At 41.6% G+C, this 16,156-nt stretch overlaps 3 protein-coding genes and 1 pseudogene across 3 annotated transcripts; 3 read left to right on the plus strand and 1 right to left on the minus strand.

The window, feature by feature from the left end:
• Nucleotides 1-9,755: 9,755 nt before the first annotated feature.
• LOC105419818 (histone H4) lies at nucleotides 9,756-10,393 on the plus strand. Its single transcript, XM_011621509.2, has one exon. It carries the CDS (start codon nucleotides 9,801-9,803, stop codon nucleotides 10,110-10,112), a length of 312 nt encoding a protein of 103 aa, XP_011619811.1. The 5' UTR covers nucleotides 9,756-9,800; the 3' UTR covers nucleotides 10,113-10,393.
• Nucleotides 10,394-11,033: 640 nt separating this feature from the next.
• On the plus strand, nucleotides 11,034-11,887 carry LOC115251293 (histone H2B 1/2). Its single transcript, XM_029843023.1, has one exon. It carries the CDS (start codon nucleotides 11,078-11,080, stop codon nucleotides 11,450-11,452), a length of 375 nt encoding a protein of 124 aa, XP_029698883.1. The 5' UTR covers nucleotides 11,034-11,077; the 3' UTR covers nucleotides 11,453-11,887.
• Nucleotides 11,888-12,067: 180 nt separating this feature from the next.
• LOC101061620 (histone H3-like) lies at nucleotides 12,068-12,562 on the minus strand (annotated as a pseudogene).
• Nucleotides 12,563-12,880: 318 nt separating this feature from the next.
• Nucleotides 12,881-14,086, plus strand: LOC101061396 (histone H2A). The gene has a single exon (XM_003980002.3). The coding sequence runs from the start codon at nucleotides 12,881-12,883 to the stop codon at nucleotides 13,256-13,258; it is 378 nt and encodes a 125-aa protein (XP_003980051.2). The 3' UTR covers nucleotides 13,259-14,086.
• The last annotated feature ends 2,070 nt before the right edge of the window (nucleotides 14,087-16,156 follow it).

The raw sequence follows: 16,156 nt of genomic DNA on the forward strand, positions 1-16,156 counted from the left end.
TGAGGAAGAGAACCTCGTGCCATGTTTTAAAGTATAAAAGAGACACAAGCACTGGTTTTCAGTATTTCCTTGGTGCTCCCTTAAGGATCATCATGATATTTCTCTGCTGTATCTCCCCTTTTTTGAGGGGATAAACATTTTGGACTTCTGAACTCCAGTGCTCATTTGGAGTCAGTGCATCATAATGAGGGGAAAAACTCCATGACAGTTTCAACTAACTTTTTTAACTATTTTTCAAATCTACAAGACAAAGATAACAGAAGATAACAGTACATCTAGACTGAGACTACTTACAATGACAAGGTTTTTTTTAAAATTCTTATGTACATAAGAACAAAAAATAAATATTCTAGTTTTGTATTGTGATACCAGATAATTTAGGCACCAATATTTTTGTAAAATTGACCATTTGTTTTTTAAAATTATCTGTTATATTTTTTAAAAAAAATAAAAACATTATATAATCAGATTCATCCAACTCAATCATCAACACTAAACTTTTCAGGTTATATTTTATTTGTCATGTGCCGTTTGGCTTTACAGATACTTAATGGAAAATATATTGGTATATTGCTGAATAAGCCTTTACAAATTTAAGCCACTTTTGAAATCTATCTGAACATTTCAATCCTCATTTTTCTACGATTTTAAAAATGTTTTTTTTTAAATATTTTCTCAGATGCATCATGCATATCAATATCTAATCTAATGCAGTTGTCATCCTGCTGACATCATCACATAGAGAAAAGGTTTTGACTGACTCTCAGCATGGCATCGTTGCTCTGTTTTGTTTTCTCTGGTACATGCAGACCTTTTTATCCCCCAGTTTTGTCCACTTTTTTCCTGAAAATCAAAACTCTTCCTTTGCCAGTCAAAATATCTACTTTTGTATGAACCTTTTATGGAACAAGACGTTAAGGATGTGGTGGAGATTTGGGAAAGGAAATTAGTAACTTTGACTCTTGGACATTAAACCAATCCTATTCTTTCGGAACTCTCTTTTGTCATTCACGTTGCCCATAAAGAACATTAACATAAACATTAATGCATGTTAATAGTAAAAATAAATTTAAAAAATCAGAGTATAATTATTTAAGATGTCAGTGATAAAACAAAATATTTTGACTATTACAAGGAAGACATATCAACAAAATCATACCCCAAAAAATCTAATTTCAAATTTATTTAATCTGTCATATCATATGTCAGATGTTTAAATTTGTCATCAGGGGAAGGGAGGGACAAGAAAAAAAAATGCCATTTTAGGGGGTACTCAAGAGTTATTTGTTATTTTAAATGATATTTATGAATCACTTTTACTAAAGCTACAGTTCTATTGTCTCATGACAACTATAATCTACATCACAAGTGCATTTTGTGTATTATATTATGATATATTATTATATTATGAGTGTATTATATGAAACTTCATTGGGGGACAGAAAATGTCCTCCAGTTCTGGAGGTCAGGACGATAAACATGTAAAAGGTGCAACAACTAAAGCAGAACTGTCAGTGGCTGTAACACACACAGCAAATCTAAGATTTGAATTATAATAAAACCAAAAATTAAAAAAAGACATGGCAGAAGCAACGGGACAGAGAGAATAAAGATTGAGAGTTATATATAATATAATATGCACAATGATGGGAAATCCATGTGAGCGGCAAGGAAGAAGAAACCATTTCACAAATGAGATTTAGGCATCCTGGGTTTAATAAGCGATTATCATCATGCAGAAACGCCAGGACATGTCCTCTTACAGAAGGGACAGGGCAAAGAATTGAGTATGTTCTGTTCCACACAGCCACCCACAAGGTGGCGGTAATGATCAGAAATGTGTTTGGCAGAACATAGAAGAAGAACCAATCCGATAGCTTTATTTAATCATATTAATTGTTTAGTTTATGTAAGAGCTGGGGTATATATGTGTCTAGTAAATTAATGTTTTTAATGGCTATTAGATGTGTCTACTCGTGTCATTTATATTTGTTATCAACGGGAAAATAAACGACGTCCCAAAACTTCGGTTACGGTGTGAATCCTACGTAGAGGCAACGCTGGTTACAAACGTAACATATAAAAGTAACAGTTGTTATTTCACGGCACTGACATGTTTGGATGAACTGCAACAACTGATGCAAAGAAAATGTAAAGAAGTTAAACATTTGCTAGCAGTGGCTAAGTGACCGTTAGCATTGTGCTAACTGACTAGCCGTCTAGAGGCTAGCCGCTCCATTAGAGCTGTTTGGACTGGAGCGAGAATAAGTAGCCTGTAAGCTACAACATACCCTGTAGTTAGCCATCCTATTTTAGGAATGGCTTCTTGCTTGCCAGTAACCTTTACTTGGCTGATTTTACTCCCTAAATGATGCCATTAGAGAAGCATAAATAAATTAATAAATAAAAATATTAAGGTACATAGTGTTAAACGTGAAATATGGATAATACAATAGAGAGCCCAACTTCCCTCAACTTGCTTGAATTATATTTCTATGGTCATTTACATTTATAGTTATTTGCCTCCATTTCATAGATCTATAATTTATCATATCAAACCAGCTTGTTTCCAAATAGAAAGAAAAGTGAAAGTCAGTCCTCTGTTCCAGGCTGGGAAGAGTAAATTCTCTAAAATCAACAATAATTGGCCGTAATAGAGGCAATAGAAAATAAATTGCAAATGCTATGAATTGTAAGAGATATGCTGTTGAGGTATTTATTTATTGATTTTTTATTTATTGATTTTTTTTAAAGGCATGTGACAGCCAGATAGTGATGTACAAGGAGTGTATGTGTTTTGGGAGCTGTATTACCACCAACAGCTCCAACTTTGTCGACAGCAACAGCATCACATGCACAAGGTTGTGCACTGACCAATTGGTAGGAAGTTTAGATGGTTGTCAGCTGAGCTGACACAACTGGTGGGAGATGCCTGCTGTTTTCTATATTTAACTGATCTGCCTCCAGTTCCTGCATTAGTCCAATGTCTAAAGGTTCCAGATGTGATGTTCATGCTTGATCAGGGCCTCTTCTTCTTGGCACATTTGTAAATGACACAGAAAACACAACTCTGAATGTAGCATGTAAATGACAGTTAGAGGTTGTTTTTCTGCGTCGCAGTCATGCTACAATGTAATTGAAACCTGTGCAATTAAAAATACAACCTGAAGCCTTGTTCACACCACATGTCTCTCAATCAGTGGACATGTCCAACTGCTCTACCTGGTCGCTAAACCACATTTTGTTTCAAAATCAAATGTGATAGGTGACACAGGGAATGTTGTTTTCCACTGGATATTTGACTGGATATTTAGCATGCTAGACATCCAGTTTTTGTCGTGCTGTCTTATACGCGTTCACACTTAGTGACACACAGTTGTTGCTGAGTGTACCACTGCCTCACCAGGCTCTTAGGGGAGGGGGGGACCTCCTGCTGATGGGCTGCGTAAATACGGAGAAGAAGGGGGAGTACAGGTATAAATCATGGAAATACATGAGTGGGAATGGGGATTTACAGATTTACAGTCCTCCAACTAGTTAGAGTTGAAAATAAGAAACTATTGTTTCCTTAAGACACTGCCAGTTGCTTTAATATCACCACTGAATCAATTCAAAAACAAAATACTTAAGAACATAATTTTAGGGCCATAATTTTAATTAATTCTGTATTTTATTTTATTTTGAAATTCATCTCAGGTAGGAACCTTGGTTTGTTAGGTTGGTTCCATTGGTGCGTTAATTTAAGGTGCACGCCCAAAGCTTGAGCATGGCCCGGTAAGGCAAGCTTGTTATTTTGTTTATGAAAATCTCATTCTTACTTCGACAGGTGGTCAGCCAGCGAGGTCTGTGTTTTATTTATTTAGGTTTCTGTCATTTTATGTGTCGATCTTAAGTGTACTTATTCATTGTAATTTGTATCCTAGTTCGACTGACTTTGTGACTTATGACTGATATTGTAGCCTTAAAACACAACGGAACCACTGTGTGGTCAAGGGACAGGTTGAAGATGTACGTAAAAATCCCGGAGAGCTGTTCTGCGCATGCCCTGAGCACACGTCCAGGGATGCCATCAGGACCAGCAGCCTTGTGGGGATTGATCCGGCTAAGGGCTGTGTAGACAGTGTTGGAGGATAGTGTGAGAGGTTGGTGGTCTGCTGGGAGTGGGGTCCTAGTGGCAGTGTCTTTGCCATCCTTCTCAAAGGGAGCATAATTGATACTAAGCTCATTCAGGAAGGTGATGTCCATGACTGTTTACAAAAAGTCCCTCCGTAAGGCTAAAACAGCTTATTTTCGTCTTTAATTAAAGAAAACAAGAACAACCCCAGGTTTCTTTTCAGCACTGTGGCCAAATTAACCAAGAGTTATAGTGTTTCAGGTCCACGTATCCCTTCTTCCCTTAGTGGTGAAGACTTCATGAGCTTCTTCACTGATAAAGTTCTAGCCATCAGAGAAAAAGCTAACCAGGCCATCCCAACAACTGGACCATCACCAGATGTGCTGACTGTGGGAACATACAGGTTCTCCAACGAGCCCTTAAACTCCTTCAGCCCTATATATTTTTCTGAGGCGTCTTTGCTAATTCAGAAATCCAAGTCCACCATGTGTCTTTTAGATCCCATCCCAACACACCTGTTGAAGGATGTTTTACCATTAGGATTTGTAAACTTTAACCATTATTGATTTACCATTCTATCCTGGACCAGATCAATGGTTCTTTAGTGACAGGTTATGTACCCCAGTCCTACAAGGTGGCAGTGATTAAGCCGTTGCTTAAAAAGCTGGATCTGGACGTATCAGCAAATTATAGGCGGATATCCAACCTTCCTTTTATCTCTAAAATTCTTGAGACGGTGGTGGTGATTCAGTTACAGATCAGTTACTATTTGAGATGTTTCAGTCAGGCTTTAGAGCTCATCACAGCACAGAAACAGCACTTATTAAAGTTACTAATGATCTTCTTATAGCTTCAGATCATGGACTGGTTTCTATGCTGGTTCTGCTGGACCTCAGTGCTGCTTTTGATTCAGTTGATCACAGCATCCTGCTACATAAGGACATTGCGGGGAACCTGAAACTTCAGATGCAACTTGAAGTGGCAAGTTTTGACTTTTTCTCCTTGGCTTTGGACGAGAGCTGCGATGTCTGAGACACAGCCCAGTTACTCGTATTTGTCCGTGGGATAATGGACCTCAAGATTACGGAGGAGCTGGCAGCAGTGCGGTCAATGCATGGGACAATGACAGGGAGCGATCTGTTCATGGAGGTAAATGCATGCATTGACACGCTCGGACTGAAATGGGACAGACTGGCAGGTGTCACAACTGACGGTTGTCCAAATCTGACGGGGAAAAATGTCGGACTGTTGAAACATATGCACGATAAAGTAACTGAAATCAATGCAGATCATAAATTAGTATTTTTGCATTGTATTATCCATCAGCATGTGTTGTGCAAGTCAGTGCTAAAAATTAATCGTTATTGATGTTGTAACTAAAATAGTTAACTTCATTAGGGCACGAGCACTGAATCACAGACAGTTTGTTACACTTTTGGAAGAGCATGAGAGTGAAAACAGTAGCATCAGCTACCACACAGCTGTCAGATGGCTCAGCCTGGGCAAAGTGTTAAAGAAGCCAACTAGAGAGCAACACTCTCATTTACATGCAAACTCTAAAAGAGGTCGCACCATCAGCTGATCACCTCTGCAGGTACTCACCATGTTAGAAGCACTTCATGGTGAGTTTTCAAGGCGATTTGAAAATCTCAGAACAATCGAGGATGAAATGCACCTGATTTCCTCTCCCTTGACCTTCAGTGTGGATAATGCACCCAGTGATGTTCAGCTGGAACTCATTGACCTGCAGTCCGATGCGGTACTGGCAGACCACTTTAAGTCAGGATCACTGCTGGATTTTTCTCTTCTCTCAAGGAGGAGAACTTTCCAAACATGAGGAGACATGCTCAGAAGATGTTGGTTCTCTTTGGCTCTACCTACATACGAACAAACATTCTCACTGAAGTTTACAAAATTCAGGTACAGATCCTCTCTCACCCATGATCACCTGTCAGCTCTGCTTCGCATCTCCACCTCAGACATTCAACCTGACTTCGATGCACTTGTCAAAGCCCAAGATAGACTAGATTTCTCTCTCTGAATAAGAAAAAAAACAAAACCTGAAAAACACCAAATGAGGTGGTTAAACCAAAGCTAGCAGTGAACTGGGGCACTTTCTCTGGAGGACTTTTTCTCAAAATCACACTTCAGTGACTATCATTATTATAATATGATGTGTCTTGCCTTATATTTGGAGTACAAAGACAATATTGTGGTTTCATTAGAAAGCTAGGAACTTCTTTCCAACTGCATCAAGCTCAAAATGTGTTTTGGAGTTAATGTGACTGAATCAATCAATACATTATAATAAGTAAAGTAAGGTGCAAGTTGAGTGGGTCAGCAGGGGTCGGATTTCAGTATGCAGCTCTGAAGGCGGCGATACCTATTGATGAATACAGAAGGACGGGAATGGGGGGGGGGTTGACAGAGGCCTGTCAGGTGATCATGTTTCTGGATGATCAATTGTCTGTCTATGATAGTAACTGGAACTACGGAATTAGTGACAATAAGCTTTTTCAAAGGGGAAGGTTTTAAGCCTAATTTTCAAAGTAGAGATGGAGTCAGCCTCCTGTAATATAATGGCTAATATGAGTTACAAATGGTAAAAGCGTTCACATTTTGTTTACCATTGTTTTGTGAAATGTTACTGAATAAATTACATTTTTGTAGGCAACCTCACTTTCTCATGACTTAATTAAAACATATACCAGTCTTACCAGCTTGTTAAAACAATGCTCCTTTTTTTTTTTTAGGGTTCTCTGTCCCGTTGCTTCTGCCACACAATTAATATTATGCAGAATGGAGTTCAGTGTTTTGGTCCAGCCCTGCACAATATTTTCTGTTTCTCATGTGGCCCCATGGAATAAATAATTGCCCACCCCTGCCATATAGGCACCAGCCGTATTTGTGTAAACATTATCCAGGGTTTTGTTTCCTCTTGTATTATAGGAAACATGTTGGTGAAATTTTGGAAGCACAGTTTTTAAGTTTGAGTGGTTGAATTCATCCACAACAATAAATGCAGCCTCCGGGTGGGCGGATTGTTGTTGGCTAATAGCCGCATGAAGTTCGGTCATTGCGAGTGTGGCAATAAGGCACCATGTAAAGAGCTGAGCAGATGTTATAAAGATCATCTGGGCCCAGTATTTCAGAAACAATCCTACAGGATTAATCCAGGTGGATTGGATTTTTCTCTGATCTGATCCAAAATCGGGTTTTCAAAGCAGAATCTATCCTGAAGATTTGAATCTGGATTTGTAAATCCAATCCTGCCAAAAATCCGTATTTTTGCCACATTTGGGTATTTCAGAACTTTGGTCAAAAATCCAGATCATTTTGATCCTGAAAAACAAGATTATAATGATCCCACCTCAGAGGTGGATTTGGAAATAATCCCATGTATGAAAAATAGTAATTTCTCAGAAAGTTATTCAGTTATTTTGAGTCATTCTCATCACAATGTGACTTCAAACACTAAAAAATCAAAATTATATAGTTGATCACAACAGTCTTGTCATTTTAAAGCATTTTGTTAGCATGTGTGTCACACAAATACTTGTGTAATTTTACATTACATATAAAAAGGGACTATTACCGGTATGCTTCAAGTTGTAAAATAGAAATAAGCTTTTTGAAAATATAGTGATGTACCAAAATAAACATATACATTTTGCAAGACAGCATTTATTGTAACAAAAATATGACCGTTAAAATCAAAAAAAGAACTGACTATTGACTATTTGGCCTTTTGCTCCGGCACGTCAAGGGTGGTGGTTGTGGTGATGGTATAACCCTCACCACATCAGCAGCTGGGGTCAAGGTCTGGCTGGTGGACAGTTCAGGTTGATCGGACTCAAAGGTAAGGGTGCTTGTCCCATCGCTTGACAGATTGAGTGGCCCCTGGGAGCCAATAGACTCTCGCACATCACAGGGTACAATCCCATGTAAAGCTTGAGAATCCGCTCCACCAATAATATCCAGAACCACATCAGTAAACTCACGTTTGGCAGGTTTATTGCCTGTTGGAGTCATTTTGGCCTCAGAGTGGTCTTTAGTAGCTTTTTGTTTGAGATTTTTCCATCTCAATTTGACCTGATCCACAGATCTGCGTTGGCCTCCACCGGTGGCATTAACCAGTTCTGTTATCTTCTCCCATATTTCATGTTTTGTTTTGGCATTTGAGCCGCTTTGTCCAGGACTGCTGAAATTGCCAAATAGCACATGATAATTTTCACCCACACTTTCAAGCAGTGCATTTGTTTCAGTCGCAGAGAAGTGACCTCCTTCGGTCTTGCCCTCCATGTTGTCTGATTGTAAGTCACACCCAGGCTGGCTCTTTATACTACCATGAGGGATCGTTAAAATCAGGTGTGGTGGGACATGGGCTTGGCTAAAAAGGGGTAAGTAACAAATAGATTGAGCAAAATGACAGCGCTAGTGCATGTGATGTAACGTCAGAGCCAATACAAGCCTCGGCAATATACCGAACGACCAAATTTACTTCTGCAGTACTCTGATGAAGAACTTTATTCAAGATATCGTTTCGGAACACAGGATATTATTTATTTATGTGATAATATGTCTTCAAAGACCTACAGTGAGGAGCCATGCCTTGACTGTGGAGGAACAGGTGTTGATTGCTCTTCGTTTTCTTGCAAGTGGATCATTTTTTGAAGTTATTGCAGATAGCATTGGAGTCACAAAATCAACAGTGGGATGTGTGGGCAATTCTGTGGCAAGAGCTCTTTCAAGTTTATTAAATGAGTATGTGAAATTTCCTGAAAATGAAGAAGAAATTTCACAAAACAAAAAAACAGTTCTTTTCCATCGCAGGAATGCCGAACACTTGGTGTGATAGACTGCACACATATACACATTCAAGCCCCTCATGAAAGAGAGTGGGAATTTGTAAACAGGAAGGGGCGCCATAGTATAAATGTGCAGTTGATTGGGAATGCTGACCTCCAGATAATACATTGTGTTGTACGATGGCCGGGGTCTGTACACGATTCTCGGATTTTAAAAGAAAGCCACATATACCACCGGTTTCAACTAAACACTCCAGACGGAATCCTCCTTGGTTATCCTCTTCTTCGTTGGCTGATGACACCTTTTGCAACAGTCACAAGCAACTCACAACAAAATTTCGACTATGCTCATACATCTACAAGGGGGACAATTGAGCACATCGATGGTATACTTAAACAGAGATTTGCCTGCCTTAATTATCTCCGTGTGGAGCCCAAAGAAGCCTGCAATATTATTTGTGCATGTATTGTGTTGCACAGTATAGCACAAAAAAGAAGAGTGACCATGGAGGAGGACGACATTCCACTTCCAGAAGGTCTGATAGAGGCACCACACCACATCAAACTGACGAACCAGCTGGGAGAGCAGTCAGAAGTGCCATGGTTAATTTGTATTTTTCATAAAGAATGGGACAATTTCAAATCATTTTGATCTGGATTTGGAGTTTTGAAATACTGGGCCCTGGTGAAGCAAGAAATGTTCCTGACACGTGTAATTCCTGTTTCAGTCAGCAGAGGGCGCAACAACCCAGGATTGACCACCCAGAGTCCCAGACGAAGAAGCAGCGTCCCCCGTGTGACCTCAATCACGTCCTCAGTCATGGTTTAAATGATGGCAGAGCGCAGCTGAGTCAGTGTGTTGAATTCAACAAGCCGAAATGTCTGGAAGAGGAAAGGGAGGTAAAGGTCTCGGTAAAGGAGGCGCCAAGCGGCACCGAAAGGTTCTCCGTGATAACATCCAGGGAATCACCAAACCAGCCATCCGCCGTCTGGCTCGTCGCGGTGGTGTGAAGCGAATCTCTGGGCTGATCTACGAGGAGACCCGCGGTGTGCTGAAGGTGTTTTTGGAGAACGTGATCCGTGACGCCGTCACCTACACCGAGCACGCCAAGAGGAAGACCGTCACCGCCATGGACGTGGTCTATGCTCTGAAGAGGCAGGGACGCACTCTGTATGGCTTCGGAGGTTAAAATGGCTGCTACAGCAACAACCCAAAGGCTCTTTTAAGAGCCATTCATATCTTTAAAAGAGCAGAATTCTTGCGCCAATCTGCCAACAAAGGATGGCTATGAACAGTGTAAGATATCCACTACTGTATAAACACTGTTGACGTCAGTGATTTTAAACGTCGCCATAAGCTTAAACACCTCAGTCTGACTTCAACAATGTAACAACTTAAAGTTACCACCGCACATGTTTAGACCTTTCAAAAGCTGAAGCTCTCAATTTAGGATTTGTAAACTTTAACCATTATTTGCTTGCCTTTTTCTTTTCCCATTTTTCAGAAGTTCACTCTAGTTACATTCTTATAATTACGATTTATTGACCAACAAGTGGACATTAAGATTAAGATGTACTTTATTCATCCCCGTGAGGAATAAATAAATACAGATAAGCTTAGAACGTTATAAGCATATATACAGCATATATTATAAGCATATATACATAAATATAGAATAAAATAGAAATAAAATTACAACAAACATTACACAAGTATTGTTATTGGCTGGGTTAGGTACAGTCTGATGGCGGACGGCAGGAATGACTTCCTCTGCTTCTCAGTTTGGGATACGATTGTTTCATTGGTGTAATTCATCTACCAGTAGAATAAATCACCTCAGATTAATGACAAAATGCAAAAGACCACATTCATTAAAAGGTTATGAACTTTTAAAATTAAACTGCATGTTATATATATATATCTATAGATAGATATAGATATATCTATCTATAGATATATATCTATATGTATATCTATCTATCTATATGTATATATATATACATACAGTATATATTATCTACCTAAAGAACCTCCGAAGAATCACGTGATTGGCTTGAGCCAATCAAAGAAAAGCGACGACACAGTGGTATTTCCATGACGCTGGTATAAAGAGCGACCCTCCCCTGTCTCTGAGTTACTATCTGTAGAAACAGAATGCCTGAACCAGCCAAGTCCGCGCCCAAGAAGGGCTCCAAGAAAGCCGTGACCAAGACGGCCGCCAAAGGAGGCAAGAAGAAGAGGAGGACCAGGAAGGAGAGCTACGCCATCTACGTGTACAAGGTGCTGAAGCAGGTGCACCCCGACACCGGCATCTCGTCCAAGGCTATGAGCATCATGAACTCGTTCGTCAACGACATCTTCGAGCGCATCGCTTCCGAGGCCTCTCGTCTGGCTCACTACAACAAGCGCTCCACCATCACGTCCAGGGAGATCCAGACCGCTGTCAGGCTGCTGCTGCCCGGGGAGCTGGCCAAGCACGCTGTGTCTGAGGGCACCAAGGCCGTCACCAAGTACACCAGCTCCAAGTAGACCTCTGCTAGCGTCCTCGTTCAACCAAAGGCTCTTCTAAGAGCCACCACAACCTCTGCTGAGTTGATCTTCCAGTGTGCTGGTGATGATGGGTTCTGGGTGTTGCCAAGCTCATCTTGTTGTCCTTGTGTTGAATACCCTCCCTATCAAGTTGCCCCCCTCCTCCCAGGGGTTGGGAGGTTGCTGGGTTCTTAGTCAATACTGTATAAAAACAATTCCTTAGACGCCTCAAATTCAGGTCTGACACACAATGAAATGTGAGATGCTCAGAGCCATTTTCTATCCAGTTTGCTGGTGGCTGTCAACATGTTTGGGGGTATAATGTGCATACAGGTTGGATGTTTAGGCAGTGGTTTTGGGTTTAGTCTTTCAACTAAAATCTACACATGTAAACTGACAGCATCCAACTGACTCTAATAAACACATTAGAAAAGTCATGTTCCAAGTGATTAAAATGTAATTTGAGGTGTTACGTAGGTCCCATTTATAAAACCCTTAACTAGGAAGAGTTTAATGTTTAAATATGTGAATATTAAATATTTGTGGAGGTAAAAATATCTTGCAGACACGTGGCAAGTGAGAAGCATGTGGCAGGAAGCCCTTGCGAAGAGTTGCTGTGGCTCTTAAAAGAGCCTTTGTTGATGTGTATGAGCAGCTAGTTTAAGCTCTCTCTCCGCGGATACGACGGGCCAGCTGGATATCTTTGGGCATGATGGTGACCCTCTTGGCGTGGATGGCGCACAGGTTGGTGTCCTCGAACAGACCCACCAGGTAGGCCTCGCTAGCCTCCTGCAGAGCCATGACAGCCGAGCTCTGGAAGCGCAGGTCGGTCTTGAAGTCCTGAGCGATCTCCCTCACCAGGCGCTGGAAGGGCAGCTTGCGGATGAGCAGCTCGGTGGATTTCTGGTACCGACGGATCTCCCTGAGAGCCACGGTACCAGGCCTGTAACGGTGAGGCTTCTTCACTCCGCCGGTGGCCGGGGCGCTCTTCTGGCAGCCTTGGTGGCCAGCTGCTTCCTGGGAGCTTTTCCTCCGGTGGATTTACGGGCGGTCTGCTTGGTTCTCGCCATTACTAACTGTTGCTTGTTCTCGGAATGGAAGGTTACAATAACTGCCGGCGCCGCCGCTCTTAAAGCGTCGGAAACAGCGGGCCGGACGATGACGCGGGTTTGACACCCGGACTCGTGATTGGCTGTACGATGCAAGTGGCTCTCAGCTCCGCCCAGAGTCCGACCCACTAGCCGAATCTCCGCTCCTTATTGGTTGGTGCTGACGCTTTAAAAGTGCGCCAAACGACGGAGAGAGCGGCTTTGTCTCTGATTGGTCAGGCCAGCTCAGAGGACCCGCTGGTGAGCAATAAATAAGGATCGTATCGACTTGAAACATCATTTCAGGGCTTTAGTGTGTTCTGAAGAAGCTGAAGGAAAAATGAGCGGGTCGCGGGAAAACCGTGGCAAAGCCAGAGCTAAGGCCAAGACTCGCTCTTCTCGGGCCGGGCTCCAGTTCCCAGTGGGCCGTGTTCACAGGCTGCTCCGCAAGGGCAACTATGCTGAGCGCGTTGGCGCCGGCGCTCCTGTGTACCTGGCCGCTGTGCTGGAGTATCTGACGGCTGAGATCCTGGAGTTGGCTGGAAACGCTGCCCGCGACAACAAGAAGACTCGTATCATCCCCCGCCACCTGCAGCTGGCTGTGCGCAACGACGAGGAGCTGAACAAGCTGCTGGGAGGAGTGACGATCGCTCAGGGCGGCGTGTTGCCCAACATCCAGGCTGTCCTGCTGCCCAAGAAGACCGAGAAGGCCAAATAAGTGTCTTTCTGTCAGAGCACCAAACGGCTCTTTTCAGAGCCACCCACACTGATAAAGAGCGGTTTCCCTCCCAAAACATGGGAAACCATGAGCGGTGATTTGGTCTTATGCGCGATTTCCGTCCGCATCCAGTGTGAACCCGGCCTAATGAAATGACCTGGAGGGACATGGTGTCAACAGTGCTTTTATTTTCCCAAGAGAGCGGTTCAGTCATTTAAATAGTGTTAAAATGAATAACAATTGATATGAAGGGACATGTAAGTGAAGTTTCATTAGTATGGAACTAGGAGAGATGGAGCTGCTCTGTGTGGAGTCAGTGGCCTTGTGGTCGCCCAAATCAGATAATTGAGTAATTGAAAGTCAACGGGAAAGAAGCAGTTGGTGAATGGTGTCCTGCTAGTAGAACTAGTCACCCTAAGGATGTTTCACTGGACATGGAGGTCAAGTAATACTTGTCCGTGATTCAGCTGACATGATCGAAAAGCAGGAATGTCTCTGCGATGTTGTGGTGGCTCTGAAAATAACCTTTTGGAGGAACCCTGTCAGGGCTTGCCATCCTTTACTTCTTCTTGGGTGCTGCCTTCTTGGCTTTAGGTTTCTTGGCTTTAGCCTTCTTTGCCAAAGATCCCAAAGATTCACCTTCACGACGGGCGAAGCATCAAACACATTTCTGATGGTGAATCGACGGCGGCAGCGCTGATATCGGCCTCGCTCAGCCGGACAATTACTCTAATATTAAATAAAATTTACATATTTTTAGCGACAAGAGATATGTATCCTAACCTGGACTTACTATACGAGCAGGTTAAATTCAACATACATAAATTAATGTAAGAAACGGCTGGCTGACATTCCACTGCAGCCTTCAGGCTGGCAGCCTGAAATATGGCTGAAGTGATCATTATTCAGTTAGATCCAGCTATTTCCTAATCCTACTTTGACATCCTCTTCTGGAATCTGTGGGTCTAAAACTTGACAGGTTGGACATTATTCAGATTCAGATCCTTTATTTGTCCCACACGGGGAAATTTACAGCGCAACAACAGCAAAAGCATGCAGAAAAAAAAAAAAAAATGGGATAGAATAGAGAATATACAAAAAAGATGTATATATACACTAATCCAGATAAATGGATACTCAGCCATTGTATACATGTACATAGTACAGAGAGCGTGTACATTTACATAACAGAATATACTGTGTAATATTCAGTGTGTGCTATCGGGCATTATGTTTGTTGTGCAGTCTGACAGCAGGCGGCAGGAAAGATCTGCGAGACCTCTCCTTCACACAGCGAGGGTGCGAGGGTGGAGCAGCTGCTCACTAAAGGAGCTGCCCAGTGCTGCCAGAGTGTCCTGTAGGAGGTGGGATGTGTTGTTCAACATGGATGACAGCTTAGCCATTATCCTCCCGTTTCCCTCCACCTCCATTATTCTGATAATGACTCAGTCTGGTTTATGCACTCTTCGTTTAAGTTACATCAAAACCTTGTTTACTACAAGGGCAATAAAATAGGAAAACAAAGTTCAACAATTGTCTTTTTTTTACATTAAAAAATGCAGACTGTTTAGAATTCTTATGTTGCCATGATGCATAGCGTTTGCAGGAATTATCAAATGTATTTATACTAATATGTTCTATGTAAACCAGCAAGTAGTAAGACAATCACTCTAAATGACATCACTATTATTTCGTTGATTATCTCAATTGTTGCCAAGCACTTTACATGGTCGAAATACAGTTTTGTAACTGTGCTGAAGGATTCTGTTGGTGAGTTATGGATTTATTCAGGACACTGCAGTGCTGGTGATGTGTAGGTTTTAAGGTTTATATTGTTATATACACACAATAATTACAGCAGCAATCACTGGCTATTATTTCTTTAGGTCTCAATTTCCAGCCTAAACACAAGAGCAACAGCAAATGCAGATTTTTAAAAGTACAAACATGCAAATGAATATCAGTGCAGACCAGACACAATATAAAGGAACTGGGTAACATGTAGAGAATAATGTATGTTTAAATGTGCTGCAGCACTTGTATGAGTAGAGAAATCCATACAATTCTTGCTCAGGTCCCATTTATGAGTCACTTTCTCTGCTCCCTGCAGGAGTAGCGCTCAGCGTGTCTGGCGATGATTTCACTGCTTTACACAGACGCCACTCAACTACCAGAAGAGCAAAGGTTATTTCCTTTGTCTCTGCTTCTTATGCGTACACAATCGCAGTGAAAAAATGACTAGCCTGTGTGGCTCTAAAGAACGTGAATTTGAATTGAGGGCTGTTGCATAGCACCACAAAGCTATAGAATATTCAATCATATGAAATGCCAAAGTGCCACAATTCACCACTATAAAAAAAGAGTTGCATTTTTTACAGCTGCTGCAAAGGTGAATTTTACAGGCATTTTATGTGTAAATTCGGCAGCATGGGATAACTTTTTGTTATGCTGATGACACTCAGCTTTATTTATCCATGAAACCAGAGGAGACAGAAGTTAGTGAAGCTCCAGACCTGTCTTAATTCAAAGTCCTGGATGTCTTCAAATTTCCTCCTCCACTCAGGAAAAACTGAGGTCATGGTGTTTGGTCCTGAACCTCTCAGGGATAGATTAGATCACATGATTACTCTAGATGGTATCTCATTAACATCTAGTCTCTCTGTGAGAAATCTTGGAGTAACTTTTGATCACAATCTCTCCTTCAACTCACACATTAAAAGTCTCTAGAAGTGCCTTTTTTCACCTTAGAAACATCGCAAAGATCAGGAAACTACTGACGCGGCATGATGCTGAAAGGTTAATTCATGCTTTTGTTACTTCCAGACTATTGTAATTCTTTATCAGGGTGTCCAAACAACTCTTTAAGAAGCCTCCAGCTGATCCAAAATGTTGCAGCCA

This window comes from Takifugu rubripes, chromosome 10 (genome assembly GCF_901000725.2).
Source record: "Takifugu rubripes chromosome 10, fTakRub1.2, whole genome shotgun sequence".
NCBI lineage: Eukaryota > Metazoa > Chordata > Actinopteri > Tetraodontiformes > Tetraodontidae > Takifugu > Takifugu rubripes.